This window comes from Cryptotermes secundus, unplaced genomic scaffold, assembly GCF_002891405.2.
Source record: "Cryptotermes secundus unplaced genomic scaffold, Csec_1.0 scaffold97, whole genome shotgun sequence".
Lineage (NCBI taxonomy): Eukaryota > Metazoa > Arthropoda > Insecta > Blattodea > Kalotermitidae > Cryptotermes > Cryptotermes secundus.
This window is the reverse complement of record NW_019720561.1, coordinates 948,265-968,233: the sequence shown is the minus strand read 5'-3', so window position 1 is coordinate 968,233 and position 19,969 is coordinate 948,265. Positions and strand designations below refer to the sequence as shown.

At 38.1% G+C, this 19,969-nt stretch overlaps 1 protein-coding gene across 1 annotated transcript in view; it reads left to right on the top strand.

Moving 5' to 3' along the window:
• LOC111868093 (protein KIAA0556) overlaps window positions 1–19,969 on the top strand; it is a 29,527-nt gene continuing 9,558 nt past the window's right edge. The window contains exons 1-9 of the mRNA XM_023858481.2: window positions 1–528; window positions 3,684–3,821; window positions 5,801–6,150; window positions 9,508–9,740; window positions 11,878–12,075; window positions 14,037–14,174; window positions 16,122–16,259; window positions 17,414–17,549; window positions 18,778–18,874. Of these exons, the coding sequence (XP_023714249.1) occupies window positions 416–528; window positions 3,684–3,821; window positions 5,801–6,150; window positions 9,508–9,740; window positions 11,878–12,075; window positions 14,037–14,174; window positions 16,122–16,259; window positions 17,414–17,549; window positions 18,778–18,874 (1,541 nt within the window). The 5' untranslated portion in view covers window positions 1–415. The remainder of the gene's footprint in view (window positions 529–3,683; window positions 3,822–5,800; window positions 6,151–9,507; window positions 9,741–11,877; window positions 12,076–14,036; window positions 14,175–16,121; window positions 16,260–17,413; window positions 17,550–18,777; window positions 18,875–19,969) is intronic.

The window sequence follows — 19,969 nt, the reverse complement described above, 5'->3', positions numbered from 1 at the left end:
TCCGTTTCGACCAAACGGTTACCTGAGCTGGTACATAGATTATGCACAGCGATAAATTTACCTCATGATGATGGCAAAATTTAATTACCTAGGTGCAGACTTCATTCCTTTTCAGCTTCATAACTACCATGATCGCGATCATCGCGATGATCACGATCGATCACGATGCCAGGAGGGTCAGGAGTGGCCTATTTGAAACTTCGTTAATAATCAACAGGTTGGGGCAACGTCCGTCAGTTTCATCAGTTTCCATGGTAACAAGTAAACAAACAATAAGTGTCTGCGCATGGTCGGAAAATGTATAGTGATGTGACAGCTGATGTGTTTACGCTAGAAGATGCTTGGAATATCGTGACAGTTTATAAAACAGAGAACATTTACTGATATTTTCATGTTCTTATACTGATTTGAAAGAATGAGCAATTATACAGAAGCAGTAGATGCAGCCCATAAAAGTGGAAGGACTAGTGGACATGTAGAATCACCCTCTCGTGGAAAAGTGCCAAAATGGCTTGAAGACATGACTGAGTAAGTTTTATTGACTTTAGTCTTGTAACCGAGTTTATAAATACGTTGTCACAGAGTGTACATACGTGAACAGAAACCGGTTGTAATGAGGCAAGAGGCGTACAAAATTATTGCCAGTTTATTGGCCGTTTCATTTAAGGTGTTAATTTATACATGTGTCAAGAAGCTCTTCTTCATTTGGTCTCGATTGAAGTTGTATAAAAAATGTTAAAAGTGGCGTGATTAGAATTAGCTCAGCTGCAGTTGACAGCCGATCACAATGGCCGCTCAGTCTAAGGCAGAACTGTCTTTGCTTGCTTGAACTCTGTGATCATGGGTTCAAATCCCACTCAGGGCATGGATGTCTTTGTGCATTTATCATATGTTCATGTTGCCCTGTGCATAGGTAATGGCCTTACGACGGGCTGGTCCCCCGTCCAAGTAGTCCTACCGACTGTGTATAGGATTAAGAAACAGAAACACTGCTAAGGTTCAACAGAATGGCTATAGAGCCATAGATAGATAGACAGTTATTGACTGAATTATGATTTAGAATTGAGACGTGATTCTGCCAGCAATGTCATTTGTTAGAGTTTTATAAGTCAGTACCTAAGTTTAGGCATTGTAGTATAAATACCACATATATTCACAATATAATAACGCATTTTAAGGAAGAATGGCATGTGTTAAGTTTAATATACATATTTTGTGACATGTTATGGGGGCTTAAATACAGATTGTTCCAAATGCTGTGACCTTGTTGGTTCTGTGGTGTGGAAAATAGTGGCTGCTGTGTACACAGTCAAGAAGCAGATGTACTCTAGAAGAAAACTGAAAAGTATTATAAGTATAATTGTAGGTGATGTTATAGTTCATTTGACCAAATATTCCAAAATTTTATCTCTTCTATATTGTCCCTTTTAAATTTTAATATTGTAATTTTCAGCATAATTTGTACATCTGAACTCGATTTTTCAATTTTTGACAATGTTGCAAAAAAATTTTTTGAAATCTACTCCATTGCTGATAAAAGTTGAATCTGACAGTACAGGAGCAAACCCTGAAACAAAGTGTGTGTTGCAGACTCCAGTGGTAGCCATGGTGGTGACATAAGAATCTGTGAAGCCATATAGCCTGGTAGATATTTAATGGTGTTGCTGGGGAATATACTGCCTCCATCTTTACACTGAAATAGTAAGCTAAGTGAGGAAGCTGCAAGCAAAATAAACTTTTCAACCTGAAGATGGAGGCAATATGTTCTTCCAAAGGATCAGTAAACTTCTGCAAGACTACACAGAGAGTCACATATCAGGAGATAATACTTCTCAAGTAGTGTCCAACTTTCAATGATTTGTATTTATTGCAGTACCTTCAGTGGACTGATGTAAAATATTGAAAATCGCATGATGGATAACCCCTGGATATGACAGATACTGCTAGACACATTTAAGCGGCCTCCATAGTCTAGGGGTAACGTTCCCACCTCATGACTTGAGGTACGCGGGTTCAAACCTGGTGGAGGTCGTGGAATTTTTAAGGGCGGAAAAATTCAGGGAACAAGTCCTCCGGGAGGGACTTTAAGCCATGGGTCCTGTGTCATAGATTTATGGCACATAAAATATCCTCCTGTCCCTAGGAGACCTCTGAGCAAAATTAGGCAAAGTTTCCCACCCAAGTAGTGTCCAATGCCTCCAGTAGATGTGGAAGTATTGGGAACCACTGCCAGCTTTGCTGGCTGAACGGAGCTGATAGCAAGCACCAGTACCAGCAGGGTATGGCAACTGGTAGAATATCAAAGGGGGACGTGCAATAGACTATTAGTCGCGGTGCATGGGGAAACCCACCCCCTCCAATAATAATAATAATAATAATAATAATAATAATAATAGACTCATTTGAACAGAACTGTGGCTATTATTTTTTGTTCCTTACTTTGAGATGTTTTCTCAAACCATAACATTTCAGAAACTGGTTCTGCTTCCATCATCAGGTACACAGGGTCCTGTTGAAGAGAGATGGTCTTAAGCACTAACAGGGTTTATTAGGTAGAAGCCATAAGAAATTCTGAGCAAAGAATATATTTTGTTGACAACAAAATACAATAACAGGAGATGAGATGAAATTGTCAATAAAAATTAAAGGCGAGGGGACACCAAGGAAACTGGCAACCACAATTTCCGAGAACTCTTAGCAGCCTGCGTTGAACACATGTTACTGAATGGAGCAGCACACATTGAGGAATCTGCATTGCTCCCAGTACGCATTGGATAGGAGGATGGGTGGACCCCAGAGCCGGTCTGGACGATGTGAAGAAAAGAAAATTCTTGGCCTTCCTGGGACTCAAACTCTGACCTCTTGGTTGTCCAGCCCATAGCTAGTTGCTATACTGACTATGCTACCCTGGCTTCTAAAATAATAGTCCTAGTTATGGTTACATGTCAATATCAGAAGCCATTAGTCTGAACATGTGAACACAGCCCAACAATTCAACACTCAGTGTTGGTCTGGTTTCCAGTGTGATAAGACAAGCAGATTTTGGTATTCTGAAGTGTTTTTGTGGGTGTTTATTTATTAAACCCTGATAATTTTATATTTCTAACTTAGTTTTTATTGTGAAATACTGAGGTTCAAAGCCACAGCTGGGTATATAACCATTAGTCACAACATTGTGTTTATGGGAAAATATGGTCTGATGTTTGTTGATGTAGTGTATATTAGAATTTTTGGGAACATATATGTATAGGTATTGTGAAAGCAAATGCTAACTATATTGATGTTTGATACCTTGTAACCTCTTCAAGTTCCTATTGTTTTAAATTTGAATATGATTAAAATGGCACTTACTTTTAGGAAATTACTGTATAAGGATAGGAGGTGATGAATTTGGTGAGATCATGTGCAATTGTGACCTTGATAATGATCTGATTGAACCTTTAGTTTCTGCTACAATCATTTTAATTAGCTAGCTTATATTTTAATTTCTGGCATGTATGTTGTATTCTTTGGTAGTCTGATTTCATCTTAATTTATTCTCTAGTTACAGAACTTTGGAAATTTTCCCTCATAGAAACAGTTACTATTGATAAAATGTTACATAACTAAGTTAGTATTCGTAAAGTTGTCATATTCAGTACATTTATGGTATCTGTATGTGTTTACTTTGAATTTTGTTACAGCAATGTACGAAGAAATCGGCCTAGATCTTGGAGATTGTCTCATGGCTCACCCCTCGAGAACATGGATCAGTCTCCTGTAAACGATGGAGTTACCTCAATGCTGGACAATTTACATCTAGAGCAGGACCACCTGCTGAGGTCTGAAATGATGTACATACGCCATAGTCCGCCATGACAAACTGATTCAGTTCTCGTACTGTCTGTTTCCAGTTAGATGAGAAATGACCACCTCTGTGGTCTAGTGGTCAGGGTTTCTGCCTCCAGAACCAGAGGTCTGGGTTTGATTCCCGTTGCTACCAGATTTTCTGAGAAGTTATGGGTGTGGAACAGGGTCCACTCAGCCTCATCAGGATAATTTAGGAGCTATTTCAAGGAAATAGCGGCTCCGGTCTAGAAAAACGAAATTAACGGCCATGGGGATTCATTGTGCTGGCCACACGACACCCTCTATCTGCTAACGTTTGCACTAACTTCGCCAACAAGCGGCGGTCGCTCGGTCGGTATAGTTCACTTGCTAACTAAAACCACGGAGTTTGTTTTGTTTGTTATTAGATGAGAGAATGTAAGCCAGGAATAGGCAATTATTTTTACATGGGGACTGGATGAATGACTGCAGACCTGAGAGTCTCATGAGAAATATTCTGTAATTAAAATACTGTTAATTGTGGTGTTCTGAGTCGTAATGTTGAAGTCAGTATGGCTGTAAGTAAGTGAAAATATAGCAGCTGTGAAGTTTGCTGAAAAGGAAGCAGGATGAAACATGTCTTTGTTGTCCCAGTTGAACCACGAATGTTCAGAAAATTTGTTTCTACCTCAAATAAAATATTGCATCTGTGTTCAGTTATTTAATAATGTTTAGAGAAACTACTGCTACCTATTTTAAGAACCAAATGAAATGTGTAAGTACATTCTGATAGGGGGATAGTGAGTTCCTTAATGTTAAAACAGATGGTACACATAGTTATCATTATGTTGTAAAATGAACAGTTCTCTCTTTGAGAATATAATGCCATGTAGTCTATTGAAAATCAACTGACCTTTTGGAGAAACATGTTGCTTCCATCTTCAGGATCAAAGAGTAAGCTGAGTAAGAATTGGCCACGCCATAGCTCAAGCAGTTAGTCACTTGCTTTCCACTGTGGCAGCCCGGGTTCCATCCCAGGTCTGGTCAAGCAGGATTTATGGTGGACAAAGTGGCGCTGGGGTAGGTTTTCTCCTAGTACTTCGATTTCCCCTGCCAGTCTTCATTCCACCAAATTCTCCATCATCATAATCACCCAGGGCAGGCTACAGTAGGCCAATCAGTGGCTGCTGTGCAGATTGGACCCAGTAGGGCTCTAGCTCCCACTAAGCAAAGCTGAACAAGAAACCAGCAGGAAAGCAGGTGGCAAGAAGAGCTCTGTTAGGCACTTGCTTGCATGTTGGTATCTTGCTTAGCTTGTTCTTCGACCCTGAAGATGGTGGCGACATGTTCCCCCAAAACTTTGGTTCACTTTCAACAGACTACATGGCATTTTATCCCAGAAGATAGAACTCTTCATAACCACTGCTGTGAGAACCTCAAATCCTACATGTTGTAAAATGTTTGAAACAGTCATTTACAGTCCTATTTATATTAATTTGCTGTCAGGAAAGCTGAAATTTAATTATGAAGTTACATGATCAGATAGCGTTCCCACCTCATGACTCAAGGTACGTGGGTTCAAACCCGGCGGAGGTCGTGGAATTTTTAAGGGCGGAAAAATTCAGGGAACAAGTTCTCTGGAAGGGACTTTAAGCCGTGTGTCCCGTGTCGTAGATATACAGCATGAAAAAGATCATCATGTCTCTAGGAGACCTCTGAGCAAAATTAGGCAAAGTTTCCCGCCCAAGTAGTTTCCAATTCCTCCGGTAGATGGGGAAGTATCGGGGACCACTGCCAGAGAGCGCCGACCTCGCTGGCAGAATGGGGCTGATAGCGAGCACCAGTACTGGAAGGGCATGGCGACTGGTAAAATATTAAAGGGGGATGCACAATAGATTAACAACTAGTCGCAGTGCATGGGGAAACCCACCCCCTCCAATAATAATAATAGTAATACATGATCAGATCACATGGTGTATATACTTTATTTCAGTGATGAGGAACTGCTAATGTTGCCACGTAACAGCTCTGCAAGGCATGGGAGACGAGCAGGATCATCGCTAGGAACAAGGTCAGCAGATAATAGCCCAAGGAAGTCTTCACAGCGGTTATCATCATTGGGAGGGGAGGACTGGAAGGACATCGTTATGCCATCTAATATTATAAATCAACAAAAGTCATTTCTTGATCTTGACACTCCAGGCCAGCAATTTTTATCTAGGAATTCAAGGCCTGCTAGTATGAACTCCAGGGAAGGAAAGGAGCCTACATTAGAAGAGTCATGGAGTTCTCTCAGTTTCTTTAATAAGAGACATAAGGGACGACTGACTGAAAAAACAGAAGGTGAATTCATGTCCCGTTTCTTAACGTAGAATAACTGCCCTAATCCACCAGTGGATTGTTTCCTTTTCACAGAATTATTTATTCTTATTTATTTATTATTTATTATTCAAATTTAAATATCTGACATTATTCTAAATGTTTTCTGATATGACCATATTTTATTAATTCAGTATTATGTACATTTTATTTTTATTGATCTTTACGTATTAATACGTTTTGATATTTGTGTTTACATATTAATACATTTTGGTGTTTGTGTTAGGTACTGTTACCTTTTCAAAGTATATCATTTTATTTAACACTAATATCTCTGTAAATTATGTGAGTCTCCAGTTTTATTTAATTAGATAGAATCCTTTGCCTATTTCAGTCCTTAAGAGAACATTATCAGAATATGCTCAACACATCAGGAAGTGCTTTACAGTTATAAAGGTCAATTGCTCACTAATTCTACCCCTGTGGGGTAATTAATTACAGTTACAATTACACTAAAAACAAATGTTATTCAGTACATCAGTGTTAAAGCATACAGCTATTAATATGTCAAAAATGTAGTGAAAGTCTTTTAAAACTAATTTACATGTACTTTTAAATTCTTCTTAGAAGCCATGTGTGCATTCTTCACATGTTAATCCTCCAAATGTTGATAGAATATCCTTGGTCTGTAGATATAGTCTGGGTTCATTTTAGATCAATACTTATTCCTAACTGAGTTGTTATGTATGATTCATTATGAAGTTGACCTACTTTTATGTAGTGTGTGTAATGACTGATTGTGGCTAGTAGGATGTGTTGTGTTGGACTGATGTAATGGGTTTTGGTATGTTGATAGAGATGTGTATGCATGTGCACAGTGTTTTACATGAGCATGGGCTGTAACAAATAAGTAATTTCTATGATTATCTTTGTATTTAATTTGTTCCTCTATTAATTTGTTGTGTTGTGTTATAAATGTAAAAGTTTCCCTTTGTATTGATTATTTGGCCTTTCCTGGTGTGATCTATTTTTTTTGCATTATTTCCCCTCATATGTCCAAATTGGTGTGTCTCTTAATGTATGCAGGGAATAATTAAACCAGATTGTTCGCACTTGATGGAGATGGTGTTCACTTAATTGGTAAAATAGTGTAATGGATCAGAATGCCTTCTATTAAAATTTCTCTTTAAAGACAAATGTTTTGAAATTTGTTTATGAATAGCTTTTAGATATAGTAATATATATGCATATGCCATAGTACAGTGCGTACAATCAAGTGCGTGCCGCGGCTGCAATTTGCCATGAGTCATACCACCGCAGAACGGATGCAACTCCTCCCCGCGACTGCAGTGCCGTTCCCCGATAGCGTGAGTGTAGTGGTGTCGCTGAGTCTCCATCCATCAGTTGCTCTACATGCACACATTTATAAGAATACAGTAAAAAGATAACTTACCGTGGTTTATAACAGGTGCTGAAAGTGACCTCCTTCTGCTTGCAAACATGCCGCGCATCTCACAAATAAATTACGCGACACTCTCTGCAGTTCGTCGACGGTAATTGAATGAATTACGCGTGTAATTTCATTTTGAAGACTATCAATGCTGCGGGGATTATTTTTGTAGACTTTTTGCTTCAGGTTGCCCCAAAGATAATAATCAGAAATACTGAGATCTGGGGATCTGGGAGGCCACAGTCCTCTACTGACAATTCTGTCTTCAAACACTTCCTGTATTGCGACCATGGATGCATTAGCCGTATGTGCTGTAGCGTTGTCCTGCTGAAAATACCCGTATTGTCTTTCTTCGGCATTCAACTGATCGAAGAAGGGATTCAGTATGTCATTAATGTACCGATCAGAGTTCACGGTATCGTGGAAAAATATGGGGCCAATGATTCGCCGCGGGCTTACAGCACACCACACACCCACCTTTTCACTATGTAATGGCACTTGCTGTATAGCGTGAGGATTTTCATTGCTCCATATTCTTACGTTTTGTGCATTGACGTGGCCACCAACGTGGAACCACGCTTCATCAGTCATGAATAGAAGCTGAGGATCCACTATTCCATCGTGTACATTTTGCAGCAGCCAGTTGCAAAAACGAATTCTTGCTGCATGATCTGGTTCTTTCAGCTCATGCACAACTGTTACTTTATACGGGCGAAATTTGATTAACTTTGTGGCTGTGCGAGCAGATCCTAGCGAAACACCAGTTTCCTGTGCTAAGCGTCTTAACGATTTTCGAGGACTGATCTGTAATCTTGCCTGAATATCCTTAACCTTTTCTTCAGTCAGCACAGTTCTCTTCGATTGCTTCTTCTTGTCACTCACTGAACCTGTGGCCCGCCACTTTTTCAGAAGCCTGTTTACACACGACTTTGTGGGAACTGGCGAGTCAGGATATTTCTGACGAAACCTACGTGCGAATTTTCTGTAAATGTTTTTCCTTGCAATAGTTTCGACAATAAACACACGCTGTTTAATAGTGAACTTCATTTCCACCGTCTGTCGACAGCTGTAAACATTCCACTCCACTTCCACAACAAGACAAAGACTCACTGTTTAATGCAACCTCGGGTTCCGATTATGCAACCATCGGCGTAGGAGCACTGCAGTCGCGGGGAGGAGTTGCATCCGTTCTGCGGTGGTATGACTCACGGCAAATTGCAGCCGCGGCGCGCACTTGATTGTACGCACTGTATTAATATGTATACTATTTTCTGTTGTCATTCTTCTTCCTTATACAACAATGGCAGGAGATAATATGGGTTTTCCCCTGTATCCTAACAACAGCAGAAGATAGTTTGGTTTTCCCCCCATGCCCTAATAATAACAGAAGTTAGTCTAGGTTTTGCCCTGTATCCTAGAAGCTTTTTGTTTTCCTTTTCTCATCAGATATACATAATGTGAAGTACAAGCCTTAGTACCCAGAATATCACAAATATAGTGAAGGACTTCTTCAATTAAAATCAAACTCCGTGGCTTTAGTCTGCAAGCGAACTGTATTGACAGAGCAACTGCTGCTTGTCGGCGAAGTTAGTGCAAACTTTAGCGGATAGAGGGTGTTGTGTGGTCAGCACAATGGATTCCCATGGCCATTAATCTCGGTTTTCTAGACCAGAGCCACTACTCTTCCGTTCAAGTAGCTCCTCAATTATCCTCACGAGGCTGAGTGGACCCCTTTCCAGACCCACTACTTCTCAGAAAATCTGGTATCACCGAGAATCGAACCCAGGACATCTGGACCTATAGCCATGAACTCCGACCACTAGACCACAGAGGCAGTCACTTCTTCAAATAATAGGTTTCTAATAGCGGCTTATGTTTAAACTATCTTCTGAAAGTGAGTTCACTGTTCAGATATGTTTTGTGTTCCGTAGATGAGCTGATCTCATTGGCTGGTTCAGGGAGCAGGTCTCCAGTAGCAGACACAGATGGCAGCACGAGTTCTTCTTCCATAAATAGCTTTGACTCTGACTTCATCATTCCTGAGCTCCCTTCAGGTTCCAAAATGGAGCTAAATATCCACTCAACGTGGGGTGACAGACATTATCTCGGTCTGAATGGTATTGAAGTGTTCAGCAGTACAGGAGAGCCTGTCTCTGTGGGCAAGGTAATTTCAGTCATGTTACACATACATTACTCAAAGCTTGGAAATGACATAATGATGTAGCATGGATGTAGAAATGTTTAAAGGTTTATAGGCTCATGTTTTATTAATGACACATCAGTTTTACATAAAATTTATGCTGTGAATATGAATCTAATTAGTTTTATATTAAAATATTATGCAAATATGAGAAAAGCTCCATCATGTGACATCGTGTAGTCTGCTAAAAGTGTACCAGCATTTTAGAGGAATATACTATCTTCATATTCAGGTTCTCAAATAGTAAACTAAATTCAAGTGCAGCAAACAGAGTGACTACTGTCTTTGCTGTTTCCTTGGCATACTCTTTGACCCTGAATATGAAGGAAGTATGTTCCTCTGAAACTTAAGTAAACTTCTGCTGTCCTACATGGTGTCATATCCAGGAAACATGATCCCCACTATGAGAATCTGAAATCCCAAATATGAGAGATTCACAACTTAAAATGAATGTATTCCATGCATTGTGTCCTCTTTTTTGTGAAATAATGTGTCAGGTCAGAAGTTAGAAATACCTGAATATGATTTTCAAAATTTCTTCAGAGATTGAACAGATCTATTTTTGAATAACTCCTTCAGTTGCCAGATCTAAGGATTAGCATAGAATGCACTGTTTTTGAGACATCACCATAGAAAATAATCATGGGGTTACAGTAAATCAAAGAATAAAAATGGCTGAGCAACACTTCCATTATAAACATTCGGTTACCCGTGTCAGAGCACATTTATTCAAATTATGTAACACAAGGTTCACTGTTTTAGGCCTTGCACTGTCTTGCTGGAACTGTTTTTTTGTCACTGTCAATTCTCTAACCCATAAGAAGAGAAAGTCATTTTGAAGAACATCGAGGTAAACTTCAAAAGTTGTTGAGAATACAGTAAACACTTGGGTCCATATACCAGTACAGGAAAGAGCACATCATGCTACAAATCATAGGATAGGCATGGTATTGTTAAAATATTGCCTGGATTCTGAAAAGTGAAAATTAAGCATTCTCTTTTTACACAACCATCTGAAAATGAGCTTTATTGAAGAACCAATTAGAGTCTAAATTGTTTATTATATTTTAGGTCTTCTCTGGTAACTCATTGTAAAAAGATTGAACATCTTTGTTTTTTGATGCCATGTAAAGACTGAGTAAGGGGCATCTTGGCTGATTGGTCAGCATGATACATTTTTTCATTGTGCTGTAACTCATTTATATTTGTTGCAACAGCTGTTACAGGCTTTTTATTTATTTTATTTAGAATAATATGGTAGCCATGAGCAAAACCTGTATTTATTAGGGGTTAGTTTGATGATGGTAAGTTCATGGAGGTAGGCCTAGGCCTAGTTTGATGATGGTGGAAAGTAAGGGACCTCTCGAGCTGGACACATGAAACTCTGTATGGCAATTAGCCAGGAGCATACCTGCAGGTTTTCAGATTTTGAATAATATGTTTAACACAAAACAAACAGTATGTTTGTTTTGTGTTAACAGTTGCAGACATGATGGTGGTGTGAAACAAAGATTATGTCTGACACACTGCACATATGATGCAGATTTATGAAATTCATAAAGTTGATCATTCTAGCAGAGACATGTGATATCTGAAAATGGTTTAAATATTCATTTAAACTGATTTTGTATATTTCAAAGTAACATCTAATAAAGTAGTTATATCTTTGCATATGTAAGTTTTGTACCTCATATGAGAGTTCAGTGCAAACTGAGAGCTTGAGAGGAAAAGAAACATATAACTGATTAAAGAAATGTCATGGTATTCAGGTTACTTATTTTTATTATATTTAAACATGTGTATTTTAAATGGCTTTCCAAAGTTGTGGTATAAAGTAACCCACAATTTATTTACATTGCTTGATTTTCATTTCTCTCATTTTACACCTCCCTGATTTTACATTTATATTAGGTGGCCCCTTCAAAAGATAAAATCAAAGTTTCGCTCTATACTGAAGCATCTGAAGGAAACAAGTGTCAGAGTTCTTTGCAGAAGTTTTCATGTTTCTTGGAAGCATTCAGATTCTTTTACCTAGACCCATGAAAGTCTTTTTCTGTTGTAGTTCTTTGCATCCATGACAAAATTTCATGAATTATTCTAGATCTGGGCTGAACCTGAAGATATCAATGTTTTACCAGAATACACTAAAGACCCCCGAGTGGTAAGCAATTTGCTGGATGGAGTGAACAGGACACATGATGATATGCACCTCTGGCTTGCACCTTTTACAAAAGGTGCCAATCATTTTATACATCTTGTTTTCAAACAGAAGGTTCAAATTGCCATGATTAGGATCTGGGTGAGTAGAATTCATACTTATATATAGAATTATTTGAATATTAGCCATGATCTGCTGTCACAAAGATTTTTAATATCAGTTTCTTCATCACTTAAAATTCTTTATTATGTCTTTTATCACCTGCATCATGTCCGTAGATTATCATATCTCCAAAATTTGAGGGCTTATGTCCAGTGGCTCTGTTGAATAGTCAACTTTTATCAGAAGTTTTTAAAACATGAGTACAGAACTTTGTATCAGTAATATAATCCTCCATTATAGTGCAATAATATAATTTATCATTTTTGTATAAATATTTAATAGATATTTGTGAAGGTAATGAAAACTTGGTGTCATGTTAATAATATCACAAGGCTTCCTTCCTGTGTCACATATGAAGTTAAATGTTTGACAGTTATTGAAAATTACTTCTTTAATATTTCAGTTCAATTAATAACAAGTTTTTGGAATTTCATGCTTTGTACAGTCAGCTTCATTGCATATAGTCCATCTGTTGATTAACTGTATTTAATAATTAAATGTATTTACAGTAGGAAAGTCTTAAGAGAGCTTTTGAAGTACGAAGAAAAGTCAGAAATTATCCACACTTTCACCATAACACATCTGTAGGTTTGTCACACTGCCTTCTGCGCATGCATGCTTAGAGTTGGTTCTACTGTGGTCAAGTGATCGAGTTTGACCATGATCGCGTCATTTTCTTTGATGTTGTTACAGTGTAAACATGGCTGCTCTACTAGCAGTGTGCACGGAGGAACAAAGAATAGTGTTCCGATTTTTCTGGTTGGAAGGTGTGTCAGAGGCTCAAATTCTTCGCAGGCTTTCAACACGATACGTGGACAGTGCTCTACCACATAGAAGTGTGTATGAGTGGATCGAGAAGTTTAAAAGTGGCCGGACAAGAAATTCCAGACCCAATCTTCTGCCGGAAAGGTGATGCTAACCGTTTTTTGCTACTCAAAAGGGCTTGTACTGGAAGACTACCTGGAAAAAGGGTGTACAATCAACAGTGCAAGATGCAGTGATTTGCTGGCCAACAGTCTGAAGCCAGAAATTTCCTCCAAACGCCAAGGCCTTTTATCGAAGAAAGTATTGTTGTTGCATGACAGTGCATGCCCACAAATGGCCGGCCAGACCGTTGAAACCATTAACCATTTGGGTTTGAGGTGCTGGAACACCCTGCCTACAACCCAGATCTTGCCACTTCTTACTATCATCTCTTTGGACTTCTCAAAGATGCTTTATGAGGCTGTCGATTTTCTACGGACAAAGGACTATCATCTCTTTGGACCTCTCAAAGATGCTTTATGAGGCTGTCAATTTTCTACGGACAAAGAAGTGCGGGAAGCGGTGCATAAATGGTTGCGCGACCAACCGAAAACCTTCTTGGAGGAAATACGCAAGCTTGTGGACTGCTGGACCAAGTGCATCGAAAAGGAAGGAGACTATATACAAAAACGACGTACTTGTTCAACCCCTACTTTTGTATATATAAATTGTAAAAGCAAGAGTGCAGATAATTTTTTACTTCCATACATATAATTACATATTTTATGGACATAAATATCTCCAAGCAATAATGTATTATATTCCGTTTCTTCAGAAATCATATATTGTTTAAATGTTTGCAACTGGAGGTAGTCTGGTTTCCAGTATACTGTTGGAAGTTAATCTGTACTTATATAGACTATCTTAATCGGTTATAATGGATTGTGTGGAATATGGATGTTTATGTGAACCCCTGCAATCTGGGCACCACATATCAGCATAAGGTCAACATTTTTGACAAATAGGATTTACAGGATTGATGAGGTTTAACCACTAAGCTGAAATGTATCTACACAGAAAACTGATCAGAAGAGTTAGTAAGGATCGAGAAACTTTACATGTTGTCATATTTTATATCATTTATAAAGCTTACGGTTGAACTAAATTGAAATGTTAACTTAATTTTGTCATTTCAGAATTACAACAAGTCAAGAATCCACTCTTACCGAGGTGTAAGAGATGTTGACATCACACTGGATGGAGTAACAATATTCCATGGTGAAATTGCACGTGCTTGTGGTGGGATTTTGGGTGGAACAGAAGCTTTTGGAGATGTGTGTAAAACATAATACTCATGTTTTCTTTCTACTTCACTCTCCTTGAACTATGATGATCCATCACTCTTATCAGTAATCCCTTGCCAAAATCATTTATGATATATCTGAAAGATGAAACACCAAGTTATCAGTAGCAGAGAATGATATTGTCATGTGTTGGGTATGTCACACGACAAATAACTTCACGTGGGTCTCGGATTTAGCGAATCTTTATTGGATACTCACTCTTACACTCTTTACAATTATTATCAGTTGTAGTATCACTTGGCTTCTGTCTCAGTACTCAATTCTCTAATACGTGTGGTAAGCTCTGCTTATGTAGGGGTTATGCGGACTCAGTAGAGGACATCCCTCACCAAAGTTCGATCTCACGTGCTTGGCAATCCGTTGCTTCGGGAACGCTCCTTATAGATTACACTGGTAACGTGTTTTGTCTCATCTGTTGTTACTCAATGACAATTCGTTGCTACGATTTGTCACTGCGGGAACTCCACAATTTCCATGTATTCGTTGTCGTGGAAGTGTCCGTTCCGATTGTAGCGGTTGTCGCAGTGATGGACGTAAGATAACTCGTCACAATATGAAATGGTGTGAGTAGTGAAAGGAAAATATTACACAAAGTTATCTGTATTACAGGTTGGGCTTGTGTGTACTGTCTCAGAAGTCAAGGGCTCTGTGATGACGTAAAATATTAATTTCCTGCATTTGAAAATGTATGATGTCACACTTCTAATAATGAAGTACAGCTTTGAAACTAGAAGATTTCTTTCTTATATAGATATTTATATTGAAGTTGGATTTTGTCATATTTCTCAAAAGCAATTTATTGTAAGAAGGAATATTTTGGAACAAAATTTTTGTTACACAGATTTCTACAATTCTTTGCTTTAAATATTTTTCATCGTATTTCATAAAATGCCAAGTAACATGCCAGTTTGAATTGGCGAGTGTAATTAGAACTCTTATAGTCTAAATATATTTTCTCTCAGCATCATTTTGAACATCATGAATAAATATTGGTATCATAATATGGTTTTAAACTGCCTTTAATGCTTTAAGTCACTTACAGATTAAGATACAGTCAGCATTGAGAATTTTGCTAACATGCATTGAATATCGCTACTGTCACTTCATTCTCACAGGTTTTCATTGTACTAGTATTAATGAGAGGAAAATACAAAGTGTGAAGGGTAAGTGATCTAAGTACCAAATTTCATAGCAATTGGTTGCTTGTTTTAGGGAAAACAGCCACACTTACATGATGTTTTACATTTCTCTTTCTCCATTCAGAAGGAAATTGATTAATATAGAAAGTTAACTCCATGGTTTGGAGAACTTCTTGAGAATCTGACAGTTGGCTTAGATAATCAGTAGATCCCTTGGTTCTATGAAACCCAAAATTTCATTTTCATGTTTGCAAGAATTAGCATTATTTGCCCATCTTGGGTGAAACATCTCAGTCCACATTGTCACAGTATGTGAATAAAGAGCATTATAATGGTGAAAAGTTTTGAAATGTTATGAACTGAATTATGCGCTGAAATTTTATGATTCTTTTGTATTGCTTTGGTGCCCAGAAATTTAAAAAGGAATTGCCAGAAGCTCTCTTACTTGATGAAAGTCCTTGGACAGTTGCCTGGACTGACAGTATTGTCAATGCTTTCCTCCTGTTATCCATGCCATGAACATTCAGCACATTTTCAAAGTGGACAGTGAGAACAACACATTCCTTGAACAATTTGTCAAATTTAATTTATTTAAAACAATACTATACAAATTATTTTCTTTATAATGTGTAATTACAAAATTAAAAGAAAACTATTAATTTAGTTTCAAGGTTTTCAAGTTTATAATCATTTTTTATTATACAATAATTATACATTGTTACATCTGTAATGGTGCTTTTAGTATATATTATTAGTATATATTTTATCTTGCTTACAGACAATTCTGTTCACCACAGATGACACAATACTTGAATTAATATCACAGTATGATGAATCATTTTGCAGTCTTCTTAGTGAGACTGGGCAAGATTTTGGAAATTACCATGTGGAAAGACCAATTACTGCGCACAACGGTGTAAGTACACAGTACAGTTTCAACATAAAAGGTTCTTGGATCAGTTTTAATTTTTTATAGGGTCTGTTAAATCCTATCTTAAACTCTTGTCATAGAATGTTGTACTTAAGCATCCTGTTGCATTAATATTACAGTTTCATACACGAATATTACAATCTTAAATGCAAAATTTGTTTTCTATCTCATATACATCTTATCTTACATGCTTTGGCCATATACAGTCGTCATCAGTTATATGTGAGTCCTGCTAAAATTGTTTCAGTGTATGCTCTCTTTTGTATCTCTCTCTCTCTCTGTGGTGCTACAGCCCCAATTTGGGCCTAGGCCTACCTCCATGAAACTCTCCGTTTCATTTCGGTTTACTAGATCTTACACATTCAGTAGGACTCCTTGGGCGAGTGATCAGCTCGTCGCAAGGCCTCTGCCTGTAGACAAACACAGAAAAACGCACACAAACATCCGTGCCCTGAGTGGGATTCAAACCCATGATCCTGGCTTCCGAGCGAGTGAAGACAGTGCATGCCTTAGACCGCTCGGCTACCGTGACCAGCCTATTTTATATCACACTTTCATATCCAAAGTTAATTTTTAAAATTATTTGTTTGTCGAATGAATTGTAAGTCGTTTAAAAGTTCATTAAAATGTAACCATTAAAATTCAGTTGTGCTGCATTTGGTGCCATGGCGTGGATGTTATGTGTGTTATTTAGCTTTAATATAATTGTCTGTGCAGGGTTTATATTTGCATATTACTCGTATGTGTGTTCGTTATCTTGTCTGGATACAACTCCCTATTGGTTTGTTGTCCTGCTGTACTTTCTGTGAGTGGATATTATCTTATCATAGGAGTTCAGTAGACTTCATCTCTGTATACTTGCATTCACAGTTATTCTACAAAATGAATTCCACCATTTTAATCTTTCAGTGTGCCATTTATTTATCCATAATTTCAGCATTTAGTACCTCATAGTACTCATACTTGTATGAGCTTTATTAGTTTTGTGTCTGTCTTCTTGTAGTGTTCATCAATCTTCTTAAGCATGTAAGTGTTGAGGAATTACCTTACAATAAAATTCTCTCCAATTTACAGTTTCATTTAAGTCTGTTAGCATTATAATGCATTTGTTTTAAATTTATACTCTTTCTATCTTTTAGGATGAACGACCATTTACATGTGCTGGATCACATTCAGATAGCTCATCGGCAGTTGACAGCCATTCTGATATCCTGCTGGGAGGACAGAAACTTGAAATCAATCTCCTGGCCAACTGGGGACACCCTGCACTCATAGGTCACAATGACAGACATCAGAACAAACATTTTTATTATGGGTCTTTTATAGCTAACATATTATTGTTGTTTAATGGAATGTTTGCATATGTAATCCATATTTACAGTTTGCTTAAGGTGTGGATCACATTAACATGGATCTGATTTTTTAAGAGTGAGGGTTGGTGGTGACTAGCAGAAAAAACAGCATGGTGGCTAGAAATGGTGTAGTTGTATAATTTTTGTCACAAAAGGTCAGTGCTTTACTGTTAGACCAAGGTCACTCTAAAATAGTAACCATAACTGCTATGTAAATGAGTGATATTTGTTCTGTAAAACAATTACAGAAATATTTTAATACCTGCATATGTTTCATTACCACATAGTGTTTTGACCTATAACTGATTGTGTTACGTAGGTCATCACATATACACTGTGTTCTAAAATTTTCTTTTCCAAGTATAAGTTGCATGGAAAAATGACTTTCTTTACAAACCACCACCAGTGGAAAGTGACTACGAGGAGTTTGAGTGTGGTGGTTGGTTGTAAATAAGGTAGTTTTTCCCTGTAACGTGAGTATAATCTTGGTAAAGCAACTTTTAGGATTGCTAGTGATTTTTAGAGGATGTTTCTATTTATTAACTCCATAATGGCTCAATTGTCAAAGTTTTATATTCCTAATATTTTTCTCTAAGAGTAAAAATTGTAATAAAAGTCGGTGTTGGAAAAATTGTACTATATAATTGCAGCTTTAAAATTTGGGGTTAAAATATTTAGATGCAGTAAGTGAATAAAAGTTACTGTAAAATCAGGATTTATGAAACTACACAAAATCACACTTAATAACATACTGTTAAGTATTGTTAGTAAACACACTACATTTTACATGTGGATGCACACCTGAATGTCATCAGTTACAGGTAGGAAGGTTAAGGAGTAATATATCATACATTACATTACATTACATTACACAGTTGTAAATTTATCATGTTATAATGAAAGAAGTTCCGTCAGTGAAATTCCTACACAACAGAGTGTAATAAGCCTGAACACCTGATTATTCACAGTCCTCCAGTTTGCCCTTGTACCTAGGGGTTACATCATCAGCAAGTACAAGAGGCCATAGAAGTAAAATTGCTCACAGTCTAAGATTATGGGAGTTCCATGTAGATTGTTAAAATGGTGTGGTATCTTCAATATGAAATTTTCACTTGACTTAGATTTTTATTGTGCTTTGGTCTGTTGTGCAGGACTAACAGGATTGGAAATCTTAGGAGATGGAGGCTCAATTATCCCTGTGGAACCCCAGTACCTCCAGTGCAGTGTCCTCTCTCCAGATATTTACAGGTGCCAGAAATAAAGTTATACAAACAATTTTTACCTAGACTTTATTGTAACATATTGTCACGTATTGGGTATGTCACACGACAAATAAATTCACGTGGGTCTCGGATTCAGCGAATCTTTGTTGAATATTCACTCTTACACTCTTTACAATCATTATCAGCTGAAGTATCAATTGGCTTCTGCCTCGATGCTTGACTCTCGGTTCTCTAACAATAATCTAGTACATGTCCTAAGCTCTGCTTATATAGGGGTCATGCGGACTCAATCGAGGACACCTCTCGCCAAGGTTCGATTCCGCATGTTCGGCAATTCATTGCTTCGGGAACGGTCTCTATAGATTATGGCAGTAACGTGTTTCATCTCATCCGTTCGTACACAACGGCCTTCTGTTGTTCATCTCCGGGGGAAACGCGTTCATTGCTTCTGCACTTCCTACGCAACGGCCCATTATTGCGTTTCCATGGAGGTATCTACTCTAGACACGTTACAATATAAAGCCTAATTACTATGGCTAATACCTCTAATTATGGTCATAATGACCTTTGTGACCCGTGAACCTATGTAGTGATCCAAGAATCAAATTCTGAGACGTGGGAACTCATGAGTTGGTCTTCAGTATCCTGATGGTATAATTATGGCAGAAGATATATACGTATATGTATATATAGTGTGACATGTTGACCCCTACCTCCCCAGCTGCACGTAGCGGTAGCGTAGCGCTCGCGTAATAGGCGAGTAATCACCCCTCATCCTGGTAGCTATGCAACGCGCAACGCGCGGTGACGTCACGAGCGGAGCCGAAGAGAGCCGAGCCCCCGCAACCTGGTAACTATGCAATGCAAGTCAACAGCGGTGATGTAACAGGATGACGTGGCACTCATTACACAACAAGCAAGCACTGCAGCTATATAAGTGAGCTGCACAGCGGCTGCGAGTCAGTTGTACTGTGACAGTCGCGGAGTGTGTTATCAACGAGTTCTCAGTTCGCAAGTTACGAGCTACAGACGCGTGTGCGAGAATCAGTGATAGTTCGGGATAACCAGTTATATCTGGAGTGTGTAATTCAGGGAGACTTGTATAGCTCCCGCGTTATTA